Source organism: Hippocampus zosterae, chromosome 11 (genome assembly GCF_025434085.1).
Source record: "Hippocampus zosterae strain Florida chromosome 11, ASM2543408v3, whole genome shotgun sequence".
Lineage (NCBI taxonomy): Eukaryota > Metazoa > Chordata > Actinopteri > Syngnathiformes > Syngnathidae > Hippocampus > Hippocampus zosterae.
This window is the reverse complement of record NC_067461.1, coordinates 12,856,414-12,884,389: the sequence shown is the minus strand read 5'-3', so window position 1 is coordinate 12,884,389 and position 27,976 is coordinate 12,856,414. Positions and strand designations below refer to the sequence as shown.

The 27,976-nt window shown below is 40.2% G+C and overlaps 3 protein-coding genes across 7 annotated transcripts; 2 read left to right on the top strand and 1 right to left on the bottom strand.

Moving 5' to 3' along the window:
* Positions 1–36: 36 nt before the first annotated feature.
* Positions 37–15,432, bottom strand: mrpl14 (mitochondrial ribosomal protein L14). 3 transcript variants are annotated; one of them, XM_052079665.1, is made up of 4 exons: positions 15,348–15,432; positions 14,701–14,826; positions 935–1,016; positions 37–518 (listed from the first exon to the last, which is right to left on the bottom strand). In XM_052079665.1, exons 3-4 carry the CDS (start codon positions 1,012–1,014, stop codon positions 149–151), a joined length of 450 nt encoding a protein of 149 aa, XP_051935625.1. In that variant the 5' UTR covers positions 1,015–1,016; positions 14,701–14,826; positions 15,348–15,432; the 3' UTR covers positions 37–148. The 3 variants fall into 3 exon arrangements, with proteins under 3 accessions (XP_051935625.1, XP_051935624.1, XP_051935623.1); XM_052079664.1 differs by lacking the exons at positions 14,701–14,826; positions 15,348–15,432 and adding an exon at positions 1,329–1,403; XM_052079663.1 differs by lacking the exons at positions 14,701–14,826; positions 15,348–15,432 and adding an exon at positions 1,213–1,243.
* On the top strand, positions 1,576–20,227 carry tmem63ba (transmembrane protein 63Ba). Of its 3 annotated transcripts, none has more exons than XM_052079604.1 (24): positions 1,576–1,888; positions 5,161–5,382; positions 5,485–5,564; positions 7,168–7,209; positions 8,584–8,671; positions 8,753–8,790; positions 8,908–9,050; positions 9,150–9,201; positions 9,299–9,407; positions 9,485–9,555; positions 9,890–9,970; positions 10,053–10,176; positions 10,876–11,009; positions 11,092–11,229; positions 11,343–11,496; positions 12,881–12,987; positions 13,099–13,185; positions 13,301–13,366; positions 13,902–14,064; positions 14,394–14,499; positions 14,642–14,809; positions 14,893–15,008; positions 15,105–15,176; positions 17,037–20,227. In XM_052079604.1, exons 2-24 carry the CDS (start codon positions 5,185–5,187, stop codon positions 17,211–17,213), a joined length of 2,514 nt encoding a protein of 837 aa, XP_051935564.1. In that variant the 5' UTR covers positions 1,576–1,888; positions 5,161–5,184; the 3' UTR covers positions 17,214–20,227. The 3 variants fall into 3 exon arrangements, with proteins under 3 accessions (XP_051935564.1, XP_051935563.1, XP_051935565.1); XM_052079603.1 differs by having other exon boundaries at positions 1,577–1,888; positions 17,034–20,227; XM_052079605.1 differs by lacking the exon at positions 7,168–7,209 and having other exon boundaries at positions 1,577–1,888; positions 17,034–20,227.
* LOC127610000 (zinc transporter ZIP9) lies at positions 20,148–27,976 on the top strand. The gene is made up of 7 exons (XM_052079652.1): positions 20,148–20,435; positions 20,581–20,695; positions 20,778–20,915; positions 22,925–22,987; positions 24,635–24,720; positions 26,600–26,734; positions 26,817–27,976. The coding sequence occupies exons 1-7, from the start codon at positions 20,340–20,342 to the stop codon at positions 27,063–27,065; spliced, it is 882 nt and encodes a 293-aa protein (XP_051935612.1). The 5' UTR covers positions 20,148–20,339; the 3' UTR covers positions 27,066–27,976.

Below are 27,976 nucleotides of genomic sequence, written 5' to 3'. Positions count from 1 at the left end.
ACCCACATTTGCTTGTTAAACAGACCATACCATGCGTTTAAGGTAAAGGTTGTATTTATTGTAAGCAAATAGATGACTGTCAAACAAACTTGAGCCTATTACAAACAATACTATAATTGACAAAACGACCAAGTGGAGAGATTTTCAATCAAACAAAAGAACTAGCAATTGCCAGCACCTTTGAGTAGTCACCCTCCATTCGTTTACGTAAATGAGTGGGTATGGGAACCTTAATCCTTGTTCCTGTGGGGTTCCCATTCTCCTCGATCAGAACGACATTATTTGAATCGAAGCGTGGATTCATACGTTCTCCTGGCATTTTGTGACCAACAATTAGTGCTGCTTTCTTCTGTCCTTTTATGGCCAGCAACACTTTGTCACCAACTTTTCCAACGCCGTTCTTGGTGTATACATGGATCACTCTTGGAGGCCGGTGGTAAGGTGTATTCCCGAGAGAGCTGTTATCCACCACTCGCACTCTGGTCATTTTTTGAATGGCAGCTGCAGCAGAGGACACACTGGAGAAAGTTTTGTTACATTTATTTTTGACAGGATGCTGATTCAGTTGTCAGGCTAACTGGTATGGATATCTTCTTCATTAAAGAGACTCTAATAATGTAGTAGGAGTATAAAATATGTAGATCGTATAGTAAACAGGCGAATTAGAACATGTGTTTACTATGTTTGTGATGCAGAGGTTATGAGATTTCATAAAATGTGTCAGATCATAGGGCAAAATGCATCGAACAAGTTGGTGTCGCTTTGTATGTACAGTACGTTTATAAATATACTTAAATATAGAATAAAATGAAATGTGTACACAATGTTTTAAAAAGAAATCTTGTTAAGCAACCTTTCAGTATCAGTCAAATAAAACAATAGTCATGGTGCAGGCTAAAGATCGGTGGCCCGCGTGTGCTGCCAGAAAACTTACCCGAATGTCTTCTGAGGAATTAAGCACAGTGTATCAGCGAGGAGCCATGTGACAGGTCTTGCAAATAGCTGCAGCGCCATCACTGCAAGGAATACTGTTCAGGATCTTCAAATTGTACAAAAGTCTGTGGCTAATGCTATCGCTAAATTATGGTCGTATGGTTGAAACAAACACGGTCCATTATTAATGTGAATTCATTCAAATAATTTTACACAATTAAAACGCCTGCTTTTGTCCTACCAACCCAACAGTTTTTTCAAAAATATGAGTTCTATTACCGTTCTTGTTCGGTCCATGCCAATGTCAAATGTGACGTAATTAACAAGCGACAAGAGGCGTCGTGTATCACACATTCAATAAATTTGACGGATTGTAAATGTCGGAAATACGTTACCTTTTTAATGCTATTTACATATTAACAATGAGCACATGTCAAAGAAATCACTAATGTAGCGAATAGAGCTGGCTATTTTCCCCATCTAAATACGTCATACGCATGCGCTTCTATTGATAGAAATATAGAACATAGATTCCTCCCAGCACGAAAGCTCTGTTAAGTGGTTCTGTTGCGAATCTGCTTCACATGTCTACAAGTCATACGTCTGTGTCTGCCATACTTCAAGCATGATTGGCGTCTCCGCCCGCTGGACTGGTCCGTCTTGATGGTTGTCCAACCGGCTATCTTGACATGCACAATAGTCACTGCGTTGACGAGCGCATCATTGTAAACAGGTTCATAGTGTATAGTTTGCCGAGATACTAAGTTATCATTTTATATTCCCCTGACGTTGTGACGAGGGACGTTAAACTTAAAAAAATCCTTGTAGTTTGGTCGACTTCAACTGTCTTATGCTATGTTGAGCAGCTAATAGTTAGGCTACGCTTCACTGCTAGCCCCCATTGACGGAGTGACAAGTCCGCTGACGACTTAACTTGTTTAATGCATACGGAAAGGTAAGTCTACCTCCCGGCACGGGATTGAGCTCATTCACACCATTTGTCCTCATTTTAACCCGTGGTGAAGTTATAATATCAATTTGGTACTTCTGAATGAACTTTATGCTTGACAGCACAAGTAAACTGAGTGATATTGTTAGCGTTAGCAGACTAACACGATATACTCACAATAAGCGACTCTGGTCATTATTTATTGTTACAAGGCGCTGTTTTGAAGAACATCACAAAATTGTAATAATAATTCTAATGACTCAACTCACTTAGGCCAAGATAGTAAATAGCGTGGCATACTTGTGATTATCTGTTGTCTGTCAGCCGATGGTTACATGTAACTTGTGGGACACTGTCAAGATACAGAACGATCTATTAGGTAATGCAGCTCGCATGGCTAATATATGCATTTATTCTGAGCGTGTTTGACTCCCTGTAGGAATTTGACCGATGTCGAATCGGTAATTTACATATTAATTCAGCATTGCTACCTTGACAAACTCCTGACATTATTTCCATTAGCTAACCGCAAGTCCAAAGTCAGCAGCGTCAAGTAGATTTGATGAGTCTTTTTAAAGAAGGTGACACGGACAATTAAGTTGAAAAGTGTGCGGCCGCGTTCATGGGCACAGTTGGGTGTGCTGTATCCTCCTCGGGCTGACATCGGCCCATTTGAACCCTGCGGTCTCTATTGGTTTATTGTTGGGCTCTGGCTGCATCTTGCCGCAGTGATGTCACAGCATTCCATGGAGCAGATAAACGACTTAGTGTTAGGGCAGATGAGCACTCAGCATCGCGAATGTTGCGGTCGAAGGCCAAATATAAAGGAGTGCAACTGTGTAAACACATGTACCAGCACACTCTAGTCTAGGACACCAGTGTTGTTTTCATGTCCTTATCAAAACATGCAAAGTATGTGAGTCTCAAATGCCTGTAGACGGTCGTGGGAAGTAACGGAGTACGTTTTTGTTGTACACAAGTTAACTTTGTAGGTATCTGTACTTTCTGAGTATTTCTTTTTATTCACACGTTTACTCTTACCCTCTTAATACAAACACATATATCAGTACTTTGGTCTCCTTACTTTCTCAAACTAGGCTTGTTGCTTTTGTTTCAACCTTTGAGACAAAAGAAATGGAGGTAAAGTCAACTGCATTTAAAATTGTCATTGCTTCAGTTCTTGGGACAGTCGTGACATGAAGGAACCTAAACCAGGAAATATTAATGATGATGCTGCAAAAGATTCAGAGAAAAATTGTATTCCCCATCCATCACCCCATTGAAGAGAATTATTTGGTGTTCTTGGCTCAAAGAATAATTTATTGAAATGTGTCATTTTGTGCCAACCCACAAATGTCGTCTTAAAAAATAGTGTTAAATATACCTTGTATGCTCTTTTTTCAGTGAGCAAATTAGATTGTTTTTTTTTCTTCTCAGTACGACCACTATACCAGTTAATAAATTAAGGAAACTGCTTTGAAGATGTTTTTGTTGTGACACGTTATCCAAAAGGGTGTTGTTGCAAAAGGTGGAGTACAATTCCGCCTGCACTTGGCTTTTACTTACAAGTCAATTTTCCCACGGATTACGTCTTCCCATGTACGTTGTGTGGATACTTTTTCCATCTCCGTAGGATAAGAATAAATGCACTTTCATGTATAAAGCCCGTCTTAATTATCAGCTATATTGTGGTGATCACCCAAAAAACAAACATGTTTCCTGAGCATCCATTTCTAGTCTATGGTGTTTATATTCCTTCACACTGGAATAAAACAGAAAAAAGTTAGATAATTAATTCTGCTTACAATGCTCACTCAGCTGAAGTCTGCCAAAATAAAGTGCTCTCACGTCCTGGACATTTTGTGTCACGTTTAAGGTATTTTGTCCCTGAAAAACTGATCGAATTCTAAATTGAATCAAGTCAAGTCTTCTGACGAATGTTGGCAAAAATCAGGGCTTGCCTCTGTTAATGATGTCATTCAGTGACTTTTGATAGTATGTAAATGAATTATGTGTACTGTAATTCTTTCATTTCAACACAAAAACTGGTTGGCACAAGGCCCTTGTCTTCAAATTTTAACGAACTCCTTCACCATTCTTCTTATTTTGTGTCCTTAAATTCATCGGTAAAACATAGGCTCTTCTGATTGCCTTCCTCTTTGGCCTTGTTTCTCCTGACATGAGGATCCATAAGGAAAAATTTTAACTTTGGCGACGCATCTTACGACTGTTTACAAATGCACAATTGTTTTGCAAACACTTGCTACTGATAGTATTTCTTCACTATCATTTTCCTTGTGACAGAAAAAGTGTTTGCGACAAGTAAAATTGTAAACATTTTTCTAATCTTTTACAACCCCTGACAAAAAACAGAATTTGCTACAGTCATAAGCATTTGTCGCTTTATGAGATACGGGGTTCTGTGGAGTTGTTCTCCACATGTTTTGTCTGGCCTCGTCTCACCTTTGCTTCTATTTGTCAAAGTCTGTGTTTGAATCTGTGCTCGGATGTTCCATGTTCGCCTAGCATTTCATCTAATTTGCTCGGGAGAGTAAAAGGGAATAGTGGTCACTCTGGAATGGATTAATCTTTCTATTATTATTTCTGTTGTTTCCTATGAAGATCATTGTCTTCTGTACAACAACGACGTTTTACACTAGATATATAATTGTTTCCATGAAGGCATAATTAGAGTCATTAAAACTGATATATGTACTGACCCTAATGGAGCAAAGTATTTCATGACATTTTTTTAGATGCAAAATGTGTACAATTTGCATCAATCATCAAAAAATCGAATTCCATAAACACAAGAAAAATAGTAAACTAAGTTTTAACTAGTGACATACATGTACAAGGAAAAACAAGATCCCTTTTGTACATCTTGGACATACGGTAATGGGAAATACAAGAAGCTTGATGATGACTGGTCCTGAAAATGCTTGAATTTGATCTCGGAAGTGCCCTATTAATTTATAGAGAGAACACAAAATAAATGATTTATTGTAACAGCACAAAATAGGAAGAATGAGCTTATTGAAAGAAAAATAAACACCTTTTGGTTGTCTTATGTGTTGTCACAGCGGTTGGGTGTGTGATGAACAAGAGAAATGTCAGCTTTGGACAAAAGAGGACAGAAACTATTAATCTGTTCATGTTTCCCATTAGCTCAAAATTTCTCTTAACTGGAAAGCATTTTTTGCTATTATCCTGTTCTTTTTCAGTGTGCATAAGCGATTTATACCGAGTGTTCTAAACACACCTGACCTTATTTACAGATTGTCATCATGTTGCAGTGAGTGATGCAGGTGCTTGTATTAGGGATGGCCATCTGGGGGGCACAAGCGTGCTCTGACTCACAAAGCTGTACGACAACGCTGCCACCCAATGCCACCTCCAAAGAGTACTGCTACTCGGCCCGAATTCGCAGCACGGTGCTGCAGGGCTTGCCCTTTGGTGGCGTACCAACTGTTCTCGCCCTTGACTTCATGTGCTTTTTGGTGAGTTGTTCTGGAACATATGTCCATGTTTTTTCCCCAAGGAGTACCAATATTGTAGTTTTCTAATGCATCCATTTCTTGCAAATAATTGTGCACTTCCAGGGCTTGCTGGTCGTGTTCTCTTTCTTGCGAAAAGTAGCGTGGGACTATGGACGTCTCGCTCTGGTCTCTGATGCTGACAGGTAAAGTATCTCTCTGTCAGGATACGTTTAAAGTCGTTTTAGTTACTTCGGAAATGTGCAACAAAAAGTAATGTGCTACATTTAAAAAATAAATAAATACAATCTTTATTTTTTTATGAATCGTATTTATTATTTTGTCATTTTATGTTAACTGTTCTGTAAAGTGCTTTGTTACAGCTGAAACTGTTGTGAAAGCGCTATATAAATAAATATTTATTATATGGTATTGCATTGGCTGTCCTTCCTCAAATTTCACAGGGTTACATTTATAAACGGTATTATCAATCCACCCCAATTTCTGTACATCATATCAATGATAAGGAAACCAATAAGGAATCAATGACAAGTAAAACAATCAATCAATTATTTCTTCACAGCTGTTCTGTTGTTATGTTTGCTAGGTGCGGGAAGGCATTTTCTGTCAAGCTTAGTGTGGCAAACAGCCACTCACAATCTGTTTTTATACCCAGAGTCATTGTCATGGATTAGGCTATAAAACAGGAAGTGTATGTTTGCCAGCAGTGAACATATGCTCATTACACCAAAGGGAGCATATGCCTAGTCAATGTTTGTCCCAGACAAAAAAACAAAACAAAAAAATCAATTGAATACACAGTTGACACAGCAAAATTAAGTGATCTGAGGCTAACTGGAGGAAACCTCTCAAGGATTTGACCCAGACAGGAAGTCTGTGTCAGCAGCACATGGTGTGTCTGGTTGAGTCTAAGCACTTTCGGTGGAATCAGACCTGACATTAACCCTTTCATGCATCATTAATAATAACCTGGAACCTAATAACATGTTAGGCTACCCACTGTTGTAACAGTTTCCGCTGAAAGGGTTAATATTACATTTAGATTAACAGCAGTATCATCAAATGAAATAATTATACTGATTAGACACAACATAACATCTCCCGTTCTCATTGATCCTGGACAGTCATTATTGCAAGTAAAGATTTATACAATGATGACGTTATTCTTATAATTAAATGACAGCTTTTTTTCCTTGCCATTTTAGTGTATCCCCAATGCATAAAAAAATTATACTTGGAATCCAAGTTTCTCCCAAACCTACTAATCAACCCCGAAAGAGGTGCTTTGCGGTAGTGTGGTGTTGTGAAGAATGGTTAAATAATCTCACCAATACATTTGAATGGCAAGATTAAAAATGTCAACTTTAGGCAGAGAACACCCAAAACCTTGGGGATTCTGAAAAGGTTTACCTCATGACATGCTGCTTTGTAACCCACATTTCCCAGCTGTGGAATTTGGATTTTACTCCTCCACTATTTTTGCAGCTGCGTGTCAACTGATAATTGGGTTGCAGCATAGTGGGGTGATGGGAGAGGAAGGCAGCTGTCAAAGTCCTTTGTCAAATATTATTTGTTGAAAGCAGACTATTTGAGTGGTGAAGCTCAATATCAGAAACAGTGATGCGGTTATGTATCTGTTCATTGCTAGTGTTTTTTTTGTGCTAGGAAGCTAATTAGAATGCTTGTGGTGTGAAATGTTTCTTCGGTTCACCGGTGAACCCACCCATACTAGCAAGCAGAGTTGCTTCGTATCAGCATAACTAAATGTTTTGCCTGTCTTTTCACCAGGAGAATGGATCAGCGTTACAGTCGTCTGGATGATCGGGAATAGTATGTTATGTTTGTATTGGCTTTTCCTCACTTGCTCCTTCTTTCTGTTGTTAACCTAGCTACCACTTTTAGGTTTCCTCATTCTTGGTGTTTTAGTTTTTCCTCCTCCAGGTGTTTCCCAGTACCAGGGTCCTAAATGATTCTCACTCCTCTTGCCAATGTCATTGTTGTGCTGCTGTGTCCTTGTCTTTAATTAGATCTGTGTGTACTAATCTCTGTATTAACCTCTTTCTGAAGCATGGCCTCCTTGTGTGGCCGCACAGCATGATGTTCACAGACAAGACTCTTAGTAGAGGTTGTAATGTTACTTCATCTCCTCTTCACCTTGACTGCTACACTTGAAACAACCCCTCTCTAATTTCTCATTGGAATGAAGGAGACCCTCTCGCGAGGGTGACATCATTCTTCTAATAAGCATACTGTGAGCTCCGGCAGAGCTCCCGCATTTCCTGAGCCTATGATACCAAAAAGTGCTCATCTCACTCCCGCGTTTGTATATAGAGCAGGGGTCACCAAACTGTTTTCAAACTGAAAACTACTTATAGGATACTCATTCATGATAAGAGCTTTCAGTTAGTTACACACACCTCGGCAATAATACTTTTTTTCACATTGCCTTTAACTATGTTATTGTTAATGGTCTTCATCTGTGTGAAGATACTGATCACATTAATGATTTCTTATAATAATCATCAACCATGAGATAACAATGTAGGAAACGCATATATATCCTTATGTAACATAGTACTTTAAATTACTGCAACAAATTTTCTAATGTTCACTTCTTATTACATTCCTAGGAAATCACAGTGTACCATCTCTGGTGAGCTATTTTGAAAACAGGCCCGCAGGCTACTGAAATGGTCAATACGGTCTGCCTGATGCCCACGGGCAGCATGTTGGTGACCCCTGAATAGAGTATATTAAGGGACAGCACATTCGCGCTGCTGAACTCAAAAGGATCTGCTTCCTATCTTTTTCATGTGTCTGGACTTCTGGGCTGAGTTCTGTTTGCAATGTAACAAGAATTTAGGAAGTTCTCAGACTCACTTTCCATGCTCTCTCATTTTGAAAGTAACTGTTGCTGTTGCACTGACTGTTAAGGAATGATCTCAAAACAGGATTCCGTCTCTAGTCTGTGCAAGCGCATACATTCCCTGCAATAAACCACGGGTCTTGTCTGAAAGGGACAGGCGAATAAATCCTGGGTCTTATGCTTCCAGTGCACCATTTTATTGCAAATGCAGTGTGAAAAGGCTGTGTTTATGTGTGTACAAGCGTTTCCATTCTACTAATGGCAGTTCCGGTGTGTTGACTTTTCTTTTTCCTCTTTTAAACCATGGCACTGCTTTGGGTTGTGTTATATTCACACAGTGCGGTCGCTGCCTTAACAGAGGCACCTGAACGCTATGAGCGCCTCACCTCAGTTTCCAGCTCGGTTGACATGGATCAAAGAGACACAGTAAGAATGTCATTACTGTTACAGAATGGGCAAGTGTGTTTGGCCATGTTTCATTCGTATTATTGCTCTTTTCTCTTATAGGGCTTCTGTTCCTGGCTCACTGCCATCTTCCGAATCAAGTCAGTCGGCCTTGCTCTTTCGTTGAGACCTTGTATTAATATTTTTAAACATGCCCCCCCCCCCGATGAATAGACTAAAGCCAGATACCTCCCACTTTCTTATGTTTTACCTTGTAGGGATGATGAGATAAGGGAGAAGTGTGGGGAGGATGCAGTGCATTATTTGTCCTTCCAACGCCACATCATTGGCCTGTTGGTCGTGGTGGGTGTGCTCTCTGTTGGCATCATCTTGCCTGTTAACTTCTCAGGAAACCTACTTGGTGAGTTCACTGTGTTTTGTCACAAAAGGATGGGACCACTTTGCGTGACACAAAATTATCATGAAAAGCAGAAATGATTGTCGTCTTTTTTTCCGACAGAAAACAATGCTTATAATTTTGGAAGAACTACTATAGCAAATCTAGATGCAGAGTGAGTATTTCTTAAGCAGCAAATTTTCGCACGAATGTGATTTACAGTTGGTGTTGCTTAACACTTGCCATATCAACTTTTTTTTTATCTTATCCAGTAATGCACTTTTGTGGCTGCACACCATATTTGCATTCCTTTACCTGTTACTGACAGTATGCAGCATGAGAAGACACACCTCCAAGATGCACTACGCGGAAGATGACTTGGTTGGTTTCACAAAATTCCATCCACAGTCAAACATTTTCAAAAATTATTGACATCCTCCCTCCCCAATTCACTGCAGGTCAAACGAACATTATTTGTCAATGGACTCTCCAAATATGCAGAAGAAACGGAAATAAAGCAACACTTTGAGTAAGGGCCTTCAAATATTTGTTTTGAGTGATTTCATGTTGAATCTCATTTCCTGTCTGATCATGTACTCTATAACTACATTAGAGTATATGAGAGCCATGCCTTTTCCTCTTAAAGCTGGTTTCGGCAACTATGTACTCGGTATGAGACAATGGCCGGACTATAAGGATAAATGTTAGTAATAGAAGCCAGATGAGTAGAATAAGCAAGTCATGTGTCATTTTCTTCTAGTATGGAGGGGTGCTTGGCCCCTATCCCACTTAACTAACATTTATTATGCAGAATGTTGTCTCCACTGTTGTTGTAATATGATTCCCTCTGTCACTTTTAATAGGCAAGCGTATGAAAACTGTGCTGTGCTGGAAGCTCGCATCTGTTACAATGTGGCCAGGCTGATGTATCTGAACTCTGAAAGGTATCAATTTCACACAGGAAAATAAGGATTCATCCTTTATTTGCAATGTCATCAGTGTGAAATATGACTGTTTTGCATGCAGGAAGAAAGCTGAGCGCAACAAAAAATTCTTCCTTGATCTGCAGGCCAAAGAGCACATGGCCACCATGATAAACCCAAAGCCGTGTGGACACCTTTGCTGTTGCATCATCAAAGGTTGCGAGCAGGTCAGAAAAACATTTTCCATTATCTCAAAACAATAACACGGCTTAAAGCTTTCTGGCAATCAAATGTCTGTCTCTCTGCCTGTCTGTTTTTGTAGATGATAGCTTTTTTGCCGTTCTGATTGGTATTTTTCTGATAACCTACAGTGGATATGAAGTCTACACACCCCTGTTCAAATGCCATTTTTTGTGAAATTAGAAAATTAGGCCAGTATAAACAATTTCCAAACTTTTTCCACCATTAAAACATTATAAGCTACAAAAAGAAGAAAAAAAGAAATGATCATGTGGTTGCACCGTCTGCAGACCCTCTTATAACTGGGCATGTGCCTGTGTTCTAGTGGGCTTTTCCTGACACTTTTGGATTTTAAGAAGCCTGAAGGCTTTGTGCTAACACTGATTGGTATTTGCAACTTTTCATAAATCACTCTTCCTTGAATTTTTGACTATTGACTACGATTACGATTTCTACTACTTGCTTTTTTTAAAAACTGAGTTGTTAAGTTTATGTCATATTAATGGTGGTGGGGTAGGGGGAGTTTTGAAATGATTTCCAGTGGTTTCATTTTTCTATATCACACATCACCTGGCATTTGAACAGATGTGTGTGAATTTCTGTATCCACTGTATGTTCATTTCAGAAATCCAATCTTAAACTCACTATAAATCTCATCCATATTTGGATATTTATCTCCGACACAGGAAGAGGCTGTGAGTTACTATACCAAGTTGGAAGCTCAATTAAAAGATGGCTACAGGAAGGAGAGAGAGAAGGTCAACAGGAAACCTTTAGGAATGGCATTTGTCACCTTTCAAAACGAATCCATCACTGCTATGTAAGAAATGCACTGTTAATATATTATATAGAAAAAAGAACATGTCAATGCAGGTTAATGATTTTTCTTGGTTTGTCTCAAGAATCTTGAAGGACTTCAACGCTTGCAAATGTCAGGGCTGCCACTGTCGCCAAGAGCCTCAGAGCTCTGCATTTAGTGACAAACTCCAGACACACAACTGGACTGTGAGCTATGCCCCCGATCCACACAATGTCTACTGGTTAGTGTGAATTCAAGTCACTGTGTCAGCAATACAATATCAGCTAAGTAACCAGCTGTGTTGGCCAGTCTGGATTTTGATCTAATTGTTAAATAATGTTTTATCCCCCCCAGGGAGCATCTGTCGTTGGGAGGATTCTCGTGGTGGATCCGCTGCTTGATCATAAACTGTGTCCTCTTCCTCCTCCTATTCTTCCTCACCACACCAGCCATCATTATCTCGACCATGGACAAGTTCAATGTTACCAAACCAGTGGAGTACCTTAATGTAAGTTGGTTTGTTTTGAACATTAAGGGTTCTTTTATTCTTGTATCAATTATAAATAAACAAATAATCCTCAGCCAACCTTATATTTTTTTCTAAATTATACAAAGGGGTGAGAATTATAATGCTCTGTAAATCTCTAATAATAAGTGTCAGAGATTTTCTCAGACAAAGTTAAAGAAACGACTCGGCACACAGGAAAATTTGTCTTCAATATCGGCGGAAGCGGACCTCTGAGAGCGAACGACGGTTGTTGCTCCGCGATCACACTCGGCTCCCTCCCCGCCGGTTCGAACTTTTATTGCAAAATACAAGAAAGACCCTGCCCCAGAGATTAGCATACCGCGCCCCCGGGTCCGGCCCCTCGGTAGTGATCTGATCTACCCGAATACACAAGTCACAGACTTTGCTGATGACTAATGTCCACCTGGGCGCGACAGCTGCTCCCAAACTGTCTTTTGGTATTCAACAACTCTTTGTTCCCAATTTGTTTATTCCCACTCTGTGATTGAATCTAGCCTTCGCCCCTCTTGCTTTGACGTGATTACTCAAGAAAGAGGCCCTCCGCCCAAACGGCCGACACCTCTGCGCTGAGCATGTCCAGACATGCCCAAATTAACCGAAACTTTAAACGTGATACAATTTTGTTCATAGATTTCTCTATCAATAAGTAATGAAGTAATCCCCAGCTTTCCTGTTACTTTTGCAGGAAAATAGCCTGTCATATCTTAAATATTCTTGTGTTTGTATGGAAAACAATCACATCAATCACAAAGGTATCTTTACTGTGCCCGCGCAAGTCTACCGTGGCGAGGTGTTGAACGTGGAGGCGGGTTAGACAAAGATTTTGTTTTCACAGGCGAATGCAGCTTGGTGTAATGAACATCAGGCGACGTTGTGGGTGTGAGCAAAGTTGACTTTATTTGCCATCATTTAAAGTGGGTCCTTGCATTACTTTTTGAATCGGCACACAAGAGGCACAGTCCTTGGCATGGCGGAAGAAGATACTGGCTCCGTGCTGTAGGTTGAAGCACGCAAAGTACATTTATAAGAACATTGCGAGACATTTGCAAGCAAAATGATGCTTGCAATGTCACCAAAATCGAGCTGCGGCAGTTTTTCCGTGTGAGCCCAGCTGTTGCCGTCTACAAATATAGAGCCCTGAGACTTGACAACAGATTTGTGAATGTAAATTTGACTTTTGACTTTAGATAGGCCTTCGAGAATAATCCATAAAAGTTGGAGGCAAATTGATTTGAAAAATGCGCACGGAGTACTGAAACAAACATACGGACAGATCTAAACTTTGGCCCTCAGTTCAGATACTCAATTTAGTCGTTGAGTTATTGTCATGACCTCTTAGTGTGTGTCTGCTTTTTGCCCACAGAATCCAATTATCACTCAATTTTTCCCCACCCTACTCCTGTGGTCCTTCTCTGCCTTACTTCCTACCATTGTCTACTACTCTGCCTTCTTTGAAGCCCATTGGACGCGGTAGGGTTTTTATTTAAAGCAGTCATTTCAGGATGTGTGCGTGTGTGTTTGTCCTGTTTGTTTTGCCTTTTAGTGTTCACAGATTGATAATGTGTCCTTTTGTTCCTACAGGTCTGGCGAGAACAGAACTACTATGCACAAATGCTACACGTTTCTAATCTTTATGGTGCTCCTGCTGCCTTCCCTTGGTCTAAGCAGGTACTGCATATTTTTGTTTTAGTACTACGGTACAGGACTGTTTTTTTTGGCATGTATTAAATGATGTAATTTTGTTGTTGTTATCAGTTTTAACTATGGTCTTTTCTGTCTGTAGTTTGGATGTGTTCTTCCGGTGGCTTTTTGACAAAAGATTCTTGGCAGATGCGAAAGTGAGATTTGAGTAAGTTGCATGTGTGCAGATAAGCAAAAGCTTTACTGCACTTATTCACTGAAATATGTGTGTGTTTACCGCTTATCTCATGATTTCAAACAATCATGCTGCACTGCAGCATATTTATCGTTTTTAGGATGTATTCTGAATCCTTACAAATAAACATGAGTAAATGAGAATAATGAGTCTTAAATGGTAATCATCTAACTCACACATTTTATCCGAAACAATAGTTAAACTTGTCTACATGACACGCTGCTAGGCTTTCCTTCAGGTATTATGGCTTCATCCCACAAAAACATGCAAGTGAGGTTAATTGAAGATTCTAAATTACGGTACCCATAGGTGTGAGTGTGAATGATTGTCTACTTGTCCTGCGACTGACTGACAAACAATCCAGGTGGTATTTCCTGCCTCTAGCCTAAAGTCAGCTGAGCTCCAGTTAAAGCATCCTTAATGAGGGCGAGCAGTATATAGATATATATAGAGAATGAGTGAATGGAAGTTTTTACGCTCTTTGATCTGTCTGTGCCATTCACACCAGGTGTGTGTTCCTTCCTGACAATGGAGCCTTCTTTGTCAACTATGTCATTGCATCTGCATTCATTGGCAATGCCATGGACCTGCTCAGGATCCCCGGTCTGCTTATGTACATGATCCGCCTTTGCCTTGCTCGATCTGCAGCCGAGCGCAGGAACGTCAAGAGGGTTAGTATGTGATTTCCTCACCAACAATACTCAATCTGTTATTCATTTTTGGGACGAGGTGTACCATCTCTATCCCTTTTTGTGACCACTTATACAACCATATATTTTCTCACATTAAACCTGTGTCGCTCATGATGATGGAAAGTCTGGTTATAATTCACAGTAAAAAATATGATCACTGTAGTAATATTGTTAGACCTATGAATGGTAAATCCATCGGTATTGGTTTTGTATTAAAGCAAGGTTTGACCAATTTTCTTCTAAGTTTGAAGGTTAAAGTCACATGATTCAACTCAATAAAATCTGATATTTATCTTGTCATTCTGTAGCATCAAGCTTACGAGTTCCAGTTTGGAGCGGCTTATGCCTGGATGATGTGCGTCTTCACAGTGGTTATGACCTACAGCATCACTTGCCCTATTATTGTCCCCTTCGGTAAATTCAGCTTTTTCAATCACCCTGGTCTGTGACTGATTATGCAACCTGATGCAATTATGTTGTTCTGTTCTTCATAAGCTCGCTCATCAGCCAGCCTGATAGGATTTGCTCTGACTTCATACTCCACTTCTTTGCGCAGGGCTGATGTATATGCTGCTCAAACACTTAGCAGACAGGTACAACATGTACTATGCTTACCTGCCTTCCAAACTGGACAAGAAGATCCATTCTGGAGCTGTCAACCAAGTGGTGGCTGCTCCAATTCTCTGTCTATTTTGGCTTCTTTTCTTCTCCACGATGCGCTCTGGTAGAAAAGCACTCCCCCTACAGGCCACAAATGACAATTTAAAGCACCGGATTAACAGATGTCCTCCAAATTTCTTTTCCCAGGGTTTTCAGCTGCAATCTCCATGTTCACGTTCATAGTTTTGATCATCACAATCACTGTCTGCCTCTTGCACGTCTGCTTTGGACATTTTAAATATTTGAGCGCACACAACTACAAGGTAACAACACCTCTTAACTTATACTATTTGTATTTCCATTTTTGTTCTTCAAACTTGAGTTAAATATATGTGTTTTGTGTGTTTTGTGTGTTCCAGATTGACACTCAAGAATCGGATGGGAATGTGAATGGGCATATTGAGTGCACGACTAACTCCAACAAAGCTGCAGTAAGTCGAGCAAATGTGTTTGTAAATTTAAGTATCTCGCAGTTGGAAATGTATAGACCATGTGCCATCATTAACCACCACGCAAACTCGGTACAAATGAACACAAAACCAGCCCCAGGAGCAAATACATTGAAGCACATGACTATATTGATAAACTCAAACAACAATTACCTTGTTAAAGGGATTCGGGCTGCAGCCCCCTGTTCTTATGCCCCTTCTCACCACAGACCTCAATTCTGCACCACCGTCAGCCTCTGGAAATGTGTTACATTCCCGCCAAACATTCGTCAAAATCAAATTCACTCTAGTTTGAAAATCAAAAGTAAATATGCCTTCTCTCTTTCAAATTCAATTATCAGGTCTAAGTATCGTTTAAAAAGTTCTGACCTTTGTTACCTGAAGTAATGAATGAGGGGGGGCTTAGTTTTACATTTCCTGAAAAACTGCAAAGGACTTTTTTCAAATTCAGCTCTGCCTGCGCCAAGTGAGTAAGATGCTATATTTCAAACAGCAATAACGCTGTCGGAAAAGTGATTCCTGTGCCAGTTTACATTTTTAATGTAATGCAGCTTTATTTATTTTAAAGCTTTTATTCTGGGCTGTAGGCTAAGACACAATTGAAAAAGTGATACATGAGCCGATTCATATTTTTAATGTAATACAGCTTTATTGTTTAACCTTTATAAGCAATAAAGCTGCACTACATTATAAATGGGAATCAGCTCATACACTCTCGAAGGGTTGCTCTTCTAAGATTCAGCGCTTTATTTCAGGTCTTTTTTTTTTTTCTGAAGATAACATCAACAATCACGACATGACCAATGGAAGAATAGATGTAAATACCATGACATAAATGAATGCAAAGAACATTTACCTTCGGTTGTTATGGATATTCTTTTTTTGAGTCTGTAGTAACATTCCTCTGCATTGTATCCTGCAGTTTCTCCTTCTAACATCTCATAAGTAGTTCCTTAATTGTTTTTGACATCATCTTGGAAGGTTCACTGATAAAGCTTTGTGACACGGAGATGATACCTAAGAGTACGTTGCATATGGAGTACTCTGATCTTGTCAGAAACTGTTGTATTATTTATTTTGATTCTTAAAAATATATTTCCATTCATACATTATCTGAACTCCTTTACCTTCACGAGGATCGCGACGTACTGGAGCCTATCCCAGCTGACTTCGGGTAATAGGCGGGGTAAACCCTGACCTGGTTGCCAGCCAATCGCAGGGCACTTAAAAATATAGATTTAATATATATTTAATAATATATATTTTCAAGGCAACATGTTTAATTGGAGTTATAAAATAAGACAAAACCTGATAAATGGAGATTAAATAAAATGACTTGTATAACAATCAGTGGCGCTTTCTTCCACTTTTGGAGAATCATCAAGATGTGTGAGTGAGGGTGTACTTTTGATAGGTGGCTGGTGGTGGTGGTGAGGCATATGTGGTAACCTGTAACAGCGGTTTCCAGGTCGACCGGCCGCAAATTGACTGGCCGTTTGGGAAACTTGCCGAAATTCCCAGTGGCCCCACGCAATATTTTGCCTCTCTCATCTAGCTTTGCCTCTGATCACTTCCTACCACGTGATGCAATCCTCAAATGTAACAGCAGGGGTCACAGTAACCCAGATAAACGTGACGTCTTTAGAAAATTACTCACTTAATACAGACCTTTGGAATTGAGCATTACTGTATATATAATACAATGCTGAACACTGACCCTTTCAGTGATTCCTATTGTGCATCAGCTAAAAGCTTTCTGAGAAATCTTGCCGATAGTGCTGCCTTGAGGTTGCTTTTGAGAAAGACTTTATTTGTAATGTTTGTTCCTTTTCTCAACAGCAGATGTACATTGCTGAGGTTCTGCAAGATCCAAATTCAGAGGAGGCTGGATCAGGCAGTGGCGAGGACGACGGTCAGGGGTCGTCACAAGATGAGGAAATAATCAATGTAGAAAATGGCCTCAACGAGGACTTCCAATCCGGAGAAGACAGCCTCATTGAAAATGAAGTGCGACACTGAGACAGCAGATATTTCAAAGTCACTGAGAAGAATGCACTGAATAAATGGACTGGAAGAGAGCCGACAAGTTCATCAAAGCATCTCAATTTGACAGAGGGATGAAAAGCTAATGGATGCGTGTTGTCTACTAATGATTACACGGATTCTAGCTCCAGGATTCTTACATACTTACACCAGGACTACTTGCACAAGGAATGCATGAGCAGCAAAGCCCATCAGATCAACCTCCACAGGGCATGGACCCAGGGAAAAGACACAAAGGTAGACACGACCACTATGGCCCTGTCTTGAAGGGAATAATGTTCTCTCCTTGTCCTCAACATCGTTGCACGTCTAATGAGAAGACTTCGAACTCCAGTAAGCTTGACTTTCCACAAAGGTACCGTCGATTGCGTCTTCAAGAAGTGGCGGTTTCCCCAGAATCATCTGCTAGTACCCCAAAATGTCCCCACTCAGCGCTCCATATGGAATGTGGTTATCAAGTGAGGTGCAGATGTTTCCGCAATGCTCATGCAAAATCATAGAAGCCGAAAAGAGAAGACGACTATTTTCTTTCAGCAAATGACCTTCTTGTGCATTGATTGGAACACATTTCCTTCCCACTGTGGAAGATGAGTGGTATCTTAGCACACTACAGTGAAGCGATGCAGCCAGTTAGGATTGCCATTGGACTGCTGCTCCTGACCCCGATCTTTGGGTTGAATAGGATGGACAGGTTGGTGGGTCAGTCTGTTATGATAGTTAGGTGTTTTTTTTGTTTGTTTTTTCTTCCCCATAGGTTTACATTATTTACGCACAGATACTGACATTTTCATTCATTTTACAGTGGAAACTGGATAATGACTAGTTTGTCACGGACTTGTCTTTGTTAACTTTTGTAGAGGCACTGGATCACGTAGATCCTGTTAGGTATATTAAAAGTGGTTTGTAGCCGTTTAAGGCCTCCCCAAGCTGATTTGTAAATTATTTTTGAAATTGTGTACGATCTATGATAAAATGTTAAATCACAAAAGAACTCAACAGTCACAACTGTGGGTAAGATGCATTCAACATCTAAATATTTCAAGCTGAATGAAGTAACATTTGTTCATGTGAAATGCACCACACACACACACACACACCCAATGGAGGCCTTACTGTGCATCAAACTTGTCATTTTTTAAAATCTTACTTAGCAGGAGCGGAGAAAAAAGTTTCCTATTCAGTGATATTACAAAAGTTAATCTTTCAGACCCACTCCATTGCTTTCACAATGACAACTCTACTCAAACAGCTGCCAAGATCAATAGAAACTCCCATAGGGTCCAATCACAACACTGACAAGTGACCATGACCTCTTGTTAGAATGCGTGTATTATTTTGGTACGAACAAAATAATTGTCTGACGTGTTCAAGTGGCGTTCTCTTCTAATTGTAAGGAGACTGTTCCATACCTCGACATTTGCATACCTCTATTATGTCTTGAAATTTCTAAACGGGTTCTGGCGGGATATGTTGACAACGCTATTTCTTTAACTTTGAATGTAGCTGACCACTGCAAGTGTTGATAAGATGCTAATAGTGCTTGCTAATAGGCGATCAGCTTTGGTTCACTGGACAACCATACATGTGCAATTGTGTATTATAGCAGAAATGGCAGGTGTAGTGTCATCTCAAGAAGAGCATTTGTGTGTGCAAGTCTGTTGGCCTGAGTGATGTCTTATCATTTTTAAGATATTCTCTGTAAAGTCATCGACATTGTGAATCATGTTTTACCGAATCTCCTCTGCATCTCTCGACTCACTGGAAATAAAACAATAGTTTTTGTTAACAACAACACACTTGTAAATAGAAATTGTCACATGGTTCTGTTTTCAGGTTAAGTAAAAAGCTTTGGCTTAAAATTGCACTTTTAAGAAAAGACTTTCTATCTTGGGAGGGGATGGGGGGAGTCTTGTTTCGAGTTCCCTCCAAAATTATTGCAATGGCAGTTGCTTTCTTTGTGAGTTCTGAAGATATTTGGGTGTCAGGTCAAAAGTTCAATATGACACAAACAAACCGAGTTCCAGTTTTTATGACATGGCATTTACATCTGGGTGTGTTGTAGACAACTCAGGACAGCATCTTTTGTTTGAAGCCAGCCACTTTGCAAGTGAGCAAAAGTATAGGAACAGACATTAAACCTGCTCAAACATTAAACCCAATACAGTCCATCCAGATTTATATAGCACTTTCACAACAGCTTTACAAAACCGTTAATATAAAGTAAAATAATAAACACAGCACATAACATAAAAACATGGACAGTCGTGCAATCGCAAACACTTTTCCCTCATACGCTTTGTTGTTTGAAGCAGTTCTAGATGAAAGAGGAGAGAATCAAAGTGTCCTTTCACCAATGGATCAGAGACATCATGCTCAAAATGTGCACACGTCGGCTACAAGCTAAGTTTGGAAGTAAACAAGCAGCTGTAGCGCCATTAAAGAAAAAAAGAGATAGGTTTACCAAAGCGAGGAGCATTTAATATTTGGTGGCATATCCCTTAAAAGCAATAACTGCATCAAGCCTCTGAATTGTTGACACAAGCGGGAAGGCAGATTCTAACCAAACGAAAGAACTATGAGGCAGATCATGTGTTAACCATTAGATCACAACAAATTTATAACAAATCCTCTCTCATAATTTACCCAGTTATTACAGGATCAATTATCGGATTATATGTATTTGTACATGTAAACAGTTTGAGGACCAGAGAGAGAGCACCCAAAAACTCAGTTCTAACGCCAAACATGTTTGATTTTACGTATGAGCGGGAAATGGAGTCAAACATCCAAGTAACCTAAAGAGAGTAAGACGAAAATGTTGAATGCATTTCGAGGCGTGTTACATAAAGAGTTAAAAAAAAGCCCGACTGCGTGCCCTTCTTTTTTCTTCCCCTGCTCGTGCAACCGGCTCAACACTCAGCAGTAGCAGGGCGGTCACGTACGAAGGCTCGACGTGGAAGACGAGAATGGGAGAACATGTTTTATAACAATTGCTGGCCTCGTGGACTCACGTCACGTTTAATGAGGAAAAAAACAAACACACAAAAAAAACGACGACACGACTCGTGACTTTAAAAAAATCCGTTCCCAAAACAAGACGAAATGGACGGAGGGTTGAGCATTACATTAATATCGGCGGTAATGTTTGTCGGTTCTTTCCTACTAGGATTCATCCCTTTATTGTTTCGACTTTCGGAGGTAAGTCGCCCTCGTTCCAAAAACCGCGACATTTGCTTTTGCCAGTATGTCCTCAAAACAATTTGTGATTTGTGTCCTTACATGGCCATTTGGTCGTACAAATGTGGCATAAGTAAAAAAGTGTGTGTGTGTGTGTGTTCTCCAGAGGAGCCTACACTTGGTCTCCATCCTGGGTGCAGGTTTCTTGTGCGGAACAGCCCTTGCCATCACCATCCCCGAAGGAGTGGGCTTAATACAAGAGTCGTGGACACGACAAAATAGTAATCACCACATCTTGGAGATACACTCTGTTGTCATGCATTTGTGTATGTCCTTATTTTTGTAACTTCTCTTTTCTTGCAGCTTCTTTATCTGCTGCTGTGAACGAATCCTCCAGAGAAAGTGCTCCCTCGCCTCAGCCTTGGATTGGTGTGGCTTTGACATCGGGCTTCACCTTCATGTTTGTGGTGGATCAGCTGGCGAGTTACTTCTCCGTTTGCGGTAAGTAGACATGACATTTGCGGGCATTGTTTGGGGACTAACCCCCCCCCCCCCCGTATAGTTAAAATGGTATAACCCAAGAGGCAAGGTGCGGCTTGCCATCGTTACTGTCAGTTGCTATTCATGCTATTAAAGTACAACGCCATCATGACTTGTGTCATTAATAAACCAAACAGGCATTTGTCAAGATTCAAACTCTACTTAATCCACTTTGTTACAGTAGCAATATAGCATAATGCATCAGTGTCATGTAAATTATTGAGCAATTCACAATAGTAACAGGACATAAACAAAACATTTAAATATAACTCATCATACTCAGCAGAAATGTTGATTATAAAAAAATTTAAGCTCGGGATGTCTTGATCGCATTTTTTTTGCACCCACGTGCAAGGAACTTGATCCCGTTCAATACCGTGCAATGAAGAAAAACAAGGAGACCACATCCAAATGATCTCAATGATGTTGTTTTATGTATAAGTTTTAATTTTTGGGAAGTAAAGGTATCCCGGGATGATAGCTGTTGATTTCGCTGTTAAATCAACAGTGGTTCAAATGAATTAAAGAAGTAAAACATTTCACACTTGTCTTAAAAATTCAGCATATCTAAAAATCTGATCTTTGCCAGCCGATACCAATCAAGTCAAGTCAAGTCAAGTCAACAGTATTTATAGAGCACTTTCAAACAGCCATCGCTGCATACAAAGTGCTGTACATGGAGCGATTTAACATATACAATAAACAGTAAGATGAATCAGTAATAAGTAATAAGTAATAAGGCGGTAGAAAGCACCAAGCAGTAAAATCAAGAGCAAATCTAAGTCATGCTGAGTCAAACGCCAAAGAATACAAGTGAGTTTTGAGGAGGGCTTTAAAGATGGGCAGCGAGGAGGCTTGCCGAATGTTCAGTGGGAGGTCATTCCAGAGAGATGGACCAGCAACAGAAAAGGCTCGATCCCCTCTGAGCCTCAGTTTAGTTCTTGGTACGTCTAGCAAAGACTGGTCCACAGACCTGAGGCGCCGGGCAGGGGTGTAGGGGCGTATGAGCTCAGAGAGGTAAGGTGGCGCGAGATTATTCAGAGATTTGAAAACAAAGAGGAGGATCTTAAAAATAATTCTAAAATCAATCAGCTGAAACTCACTTGATCGGCCCCGATTTCCAATCATGTCGATCAGATCGGGACGGCCCTACATTTACTAATTGAACTGGATCAACCAGAGGATGGAAAAATGCGGACATCATTGTGGACTAGCTCGCTGGCCGTGTAAGGCAAGTTTAAAATCAGATTGGTTAAAGAAACAGCACTACTGATTCTTAAGAACTGTGAAGATTTGATTAACGTTGCTGCACAGAAAGGCTGAAATCTGATTGTACAACTAAAATCCACATACTGTACTGGAATCAGCCCAACTGAGCAAAAGGCTACAAAGTCAAGAGGACAGACAGACTGTTGGAACTATATTAATACAACTTCATACAACGGCTACAGTATACTTTTTTGTTATTCTGAGTGAAATACCTTAAGTCTGAATGAAGATCTCTGGTCACCTATTTACATGTGACGTGATATTTTTTTTTTCAATCCGCCATTTATATGCTCCACTCCGATAATCAGATTACCAGTAGTCCTGTTACAACCGTGTGACACGCGTAGACTGATGTAATTTAGCACAGTGGTTGTGACAGTTTTAATACTTTTATAACAACAACGTATTGATAAAGTTACGCACACTTTAAAACAAGTTTGCATGATGCCATTTTAAAGTGCGTTACGACCATTTCCCTAAGCATTTACGCCAACTACGCTTTACGTCAAGAGAGACCAGGCGCAGACCAGACACAGCTTGGCTTTCATTCTTTATACTCCGATTGAAGTCCATTCTAATCGGAGTGCATGGTTATGTGCAAACCCGGCGATTGAACAAACATTATGTTTTAGGTTTTAAATCTCGTTCAGTTCGTCTTGACTGGCAGAAAGATAAATGTTGCCTATCTTTTGTAATTTCAGGAAAAACGAATCCCAACAGTGATGCCATCACAGCCACGCTGGGACTGGTTATTCACGCCGCAGGTAGAGTAATATTAATACAGTATTAACTCCACTTCTATAAGCGTTTGTTTGCATGCGACACACAACACATTTCAGCCCACTAGGGCAAAGGGCCATCCACAAAGCAATAAGCAGACTTCATGTGACTTACCATGTGTGCTTCATTAATTTTTGTATCTATCCATCTATCCATCTATCCATCTATCCATCTATCCATCCATCCATCCATCCATCCATCCAATAAAGTTAAAGCCTTGCCTCAGAGCAGTAATTTCCAACTCGTGAGCTGGAAAACAAAAGTAGTAATAGTAAAACAATTACAGTCTTTATGACAGCACCGACATACAATTTTTTTTTAGGTCATGAACAGCAAGCCATTGAAGTAGTGTTAAACTAGATACAGGCAGATATGCCATCACGTGTGTAACTATATTTAAAAATATGATCCAGTAGTACACGTGTGATCACCATATTTTTGTGCATATTATTTTCTTGTTTGGTTGCTCTAAATTATATAGCGACAGTTAGAGCTTCAATTAAATTGAAACATTACTTTAGTGTGTGACTAAAATATACCAAATCAGCGCATAATGATTGTGTAGAAACAGGATTTGGGAGAGGCATTTGTGTTTCTTTGTGTGAAGGATTACCCTGTGATTTAAGTGGCAACCAGTGCGTGAACTTTTGTAGCGTGTTAAGTGCAGAAATATCTAATAGGTCACGCGTACCGTTGTAAAATGCTGCTGCTGGCACTCCAGTGCCATGGGTGCATTGCAGATCAAACAAACTCGGAATGAGAATAAACAAAAAGCAGAGGTATCCTAACGGCTCTGATCGAAATCTGCAGATGCAGCCTTCTGACCACTAACAACTTCCTGTGATGCAGGTCATGCGTGACTGTCGGTTAAAGTGAACCTACTTTTTAAAATGTCGTTTTTTTTGGGATATTTTTTTGTGGATGTGAGACTGATAGGATGCTTCGTATGCAGTGTGCACTAACACAAAAATATATAAATTTAATAAAACGCGCAAACACACGTCTCCATCTCCCCCAACACCCACTGCGGTCGACTTCGAATCAGTCTGCGGACTGCCGGTTGACCACAATCGACTGTTTCGGCACTACTGGTGTAGATCCTTCTGTGACATGTTGCCAGAAACAATGTCGGCACCACACCCTCCGCGTCAAATACCTGCCACACCCCACTGCGTCAACAGAAATGATGAACTATGTGCTGTTAATCAGGTTAGTACTAATGAGTGCATCTCGAAATACTTTGCGTGGCTCTCTTTACCTTTTAGTTTTTTTAACAGACTGCAGCCATCACTTGAAAGTGGAGAATTTTCCGCTCAGCCTAGTTGCTGTTTAATTTCACGCTTCACATTTTTTTTCTATGCAAAGTACCGTACACCCAATAAAAAGTTTATATTCCTCTTTCACAAAATTTTCTTGAAGGGCTACGGGGAAAATGCTAATCAGTTACTGTGGTGCATCTGCTGGTCATACTCCAAATGTGTGTTACGCGAACAAATACGTGCAACTTTATTCTTGCTAGGTTTTGTGGCACAAACAAAACAAAAGTAAACAAAACAGAATTTTGGAGGTCAGCACCCTCTGAATATTTGCAGCTACTCTCATGACCCGCTTGTGTTTTGCTTTGCAAATAGCTGACGGCTTCGCTCTGGGTGCAGTGGTAGCCACAGGCCAGGTGACAGTGCAAGTCATCGTGTTTTTAGCCGTGATTCTACACAAGGTGAGAATGTGACGACGATGAATTATGCTGCCTTCATGACTGGTGGGAAGTTGGAGCTTGCAAGCTTAAACTCTAAACATGGCTTCGTGAAAGTTAAAACAAACCAAAAAACAAATAAGCTGGTGGCTTTGTTTGTGGAGAGCAGTCAAACCAGATCTTTTTTTTTTTTTTTTTAATTACACTGGTAGCCTTGATCATTTTACCAAATAATGTCATGGAGCGATGATGTAGGTCATTGGTTATTAACCTTGGGTCGATCGAACCCCAGGGGTTCGGTGCATCAGTCTCAGGGGTTCGACGGAGACCCTGCCATGGAGGTTAAGACACAGCCGACCCAATATGTCATTTAGTTATGACACACCCGCTTGGCCGTTACTGGGTGCAGATGATCACATTACATTGCTTGTCCAATCAATGCAGCACACACCTATAATATAGGTATATAGGTTAGGTATATTATATACCTATAATATAGGTGTGTGCAGAACTGGAGACAATGAATGGCTGCACCTTCATAAAATACATTTCTAAAAATAAAGCCTATAAATGCGTAAGGTGCATGATTGTCGACTGCCATTGTTCTGTGGCGTCACCATACTGCATCTTGAGCAGTCAGGGTAGATAATTTCCACGAGCTCCTGAGTAGGCATCTCCTTGTCAGAGATTACATATTTTCAACTTCCCACGTCTCTGGAATGCAGCATAACAAAGAACATCAACATTGTGAAGCAGTGCACAAAGCTTTAAGACCAAGTGTTCAATATCAATATTATGCCTGCCAACAGTTTATCTTTCTCTTTATTTCTCTGTACATTTCAAGTGACACACATCTGATCTAAACACATGAAAACAACTTGCATATTAAAAACATACGCCTCGACTCGACACATAAATAATAAACACTATTTACTGTTTAGAGGGCCTGGCCTCCAATGGCAGCCATTCGTTTTAAATCATTTCTACTTAGTTAATCATTGAAACGGCTCTAATGGAGCAAATTAAGACCTTCCAATCAAAATTCCATTGAAGTTGTAATATTGCGTTAAACGTAAATAAAAAGCGAATACGAACTGTTCTGGATGCCGTTTAAAAGCCAGCATGATGGTGGTATGGGTCATAAATACACATGTTAAAACTGCAGCACAAATATGGAAGCAGCAAATGTATTGGAACAGAATGGATATTTTCTTGTGAATTTCAAAAAATGTTTTAAAACTGAAATAAATATATAAAATAAATAAATCCATTGCTGGGAGGGGCTGGAGGGTGGTGAGACAGAATTATGACTGGGCTTTAGTCTCCCTAGCCCTGATATAGCGCCGTGCAATGATCACCTCGCCTCCTTGACACACTTAATACTTTCCTATTAGTCAATGCTAGGGTGCAATATCAGAATGTTTGAAAAAGAGCATTGACGGGGTCTCCAATCGATCCTGTTTCTCGATACTTACATTGGGCAATCATCTGATACACAGCAGATTTTTATATGCATAAAAAAAAAACAACCCTCACTGTCGGACATGAAATCGGACTAAACTCTTTCTATTTAGACCCAAATCATTCAGTTTAAAGGCAACACTACAAAATACAGTACTAATGAAATGTATGCCCACTTTAGACTTTGAAGAAAATAATGACGAATGAATAATAAAAAACATACTTCTGTCATTATTTTGATGTTAAGCAAATACAAATGAGCAAAAGTTTAGTCATTATAAAGTATGTAAACGTGTGGTTTCAACTGTCTTATTCAATGCACAATTTGTATTCAGAGACATATCCTTACTGTGCCACTTGAAACCCTCCCCCCAAACTCTGAATTGTGTCACTTGAATTACAGAAGTGAGAATTCAACCTCTAAAAGTATTTTGTCTGTTAGGCTCCGGCAGCTTTCGGTTTAGTTGCCTTTCTGATACATGCGGGACTGGAAAAGAGATCCATCCAGGGACATTTGTTGGCCTTTTCAGCTGCAGCACCAATTGTTGCCATCCCGACATACTTCATATTTCACCTGGTAAGACAGCACACACCAGTTTATCCTCTCTCATTCTACCTTATACTGCTATTTTAATTGGGGAATGTGCTTGCGTCCGCAGACTTCCTCGTCACCTCAGAACCAACTCGGCGCAACGGGTGTCGGTATGCTTTTCTCGGGTGGGACTTTCCTTTTTGTGGCCACGGTGCACGTTCTTCCTGACATCATCAGCAGTAGCAGTGGCAGTCGTGCAGGCCAACAGCCTGGTCATCCCAAGCACCAGAGCCACTTGGGCCTTAAGGAGAGCGTCACTCTTGTTTTCGGAATTGCGCTTCCTGTGCTGCTGGCTCTGGGAATTCATGATGACTGACAAGGAATTGGAAGTCGAAACTGAACATTTGTAGAACTATACACATTTCTGTTCACTCAGAATGTGAATGCAGAGTGAAGCTGTCACCAAGCTGATGTGGCAAGCAGAGAAATGAAATGGGAACACCGGTTACTGGAGCACAGGATTTCACCTCATTTGTGAGAGTAAAAGGATGACAGCCTGGATGCAGGTCACAGTCAAGATTTTGCCTTGGAGACAAATGTGTCAGTGCCCCACCAGATGACACCAATAACTGACAGACGATTTGTTGTCTGTGTGGTTTAGTCCCTCCAGTACACTGAAGAAAAATCCCAAATTTAAAATAAGGCACATCAGATAGTACTGCAGCGAGAACTACAGTCAGCTATTATGTCGCCTTGCCAACTCTTCATAGAAAACACCACTGTGAGTGCTTTGAGGCACTGCTCTGGTGTCATTTCTTTTCTCTCCATAACCTCACCATTTTTTTTAAACTGTGCCATAACGCATCCCGAACAATCTACATACACAGACTTTTCATTGAGTCTGAGGCGCGAAAAACACGTCGACAAATATTTTTGACACATAGTTTTGCTCATAAATTGACCTCCGCCTCGGGTATGTAAACATATGAGCTCATAAAAGTACATACTCCTGCGGTATGTACACTTATGTGCACAGCTCTATTAGCATTATTCGTGTGAATGCGCCTGTAACATAACTGGCTGAATGGCACAATGATGGAATACGGGTTTTTGTAGGTCAAGTACATTGGGAGGCAATTTACCCTTGTTAACCTGTTCCCAGGGAAACTGGCCCTTGTGTTGAGTGATTGTTGTGGATTAAAGCAGCTTGAATTTTTGGGTGTGATGTCCTTGGTACACTATTTCCAAAGAACAACAAAAACCTTGAGAGGAAGGTATTACCTTCAA

Bases quoted from the DNA above. Each gene is read 5' to 3' on its own strand.
- mrpl14 (XM_052079665.1), bottom strand. From the start codon at position 1,014: ATGGCGCTGCAGCTATTTGCAAGACCTGTCACATGGCTCCTCGCTGAT. The intron at 519-934 runs GTAAGTTTTCTG...AACTTTCTCCAG, and splicing joins ATTCCTCAGAAGACATTCGG to TGTGTCCTCTGCTGCAGCTG.
- tmem63ba (XM_052079603.1), top strand. From the start codon at position 5,185: ATGCAGGTGCTTGTATTAGGGATGGCCATCTGGGGGGCACAAGCGTGC. The intron at 5,383-5,484 runs GTGAGTTGTTCT...GTGCACTTCCAG, and splicing joins TTGACTTCATGTGCTTTTTG to GGCTTGCTGGTCGTGTTCTC. The intron at 10,177-10,875 runs GTCAGAAAAACA...TCTCCGACACAG, and splicing joins TCATCAAAGGTTGCGAGCAG to GAAGAGGCTGTGAGTTACTA.
- LOC127610000 (XM_052079652.1), top strand. From the start codon at position 20,340: ATGGACGGAGGGTTGAGCATTACATTAATATCGGCGGTAATGTTTGTC. The intron at 20,436-20,580 runs GTAAGTCGCCCT...TGTGTTCTCCAG, and splicing joins TATTGTTTCGACTTTCGGAG to AGGAGCCTACACTTGGTCTC. The intron at 20,696-20,777 runs GTAATCACCACA...CTTTTCTTGCAG, and splicing joins GTCGTGGACACGACAAAATA to CTTCTTTATCTGCTGCTGTG.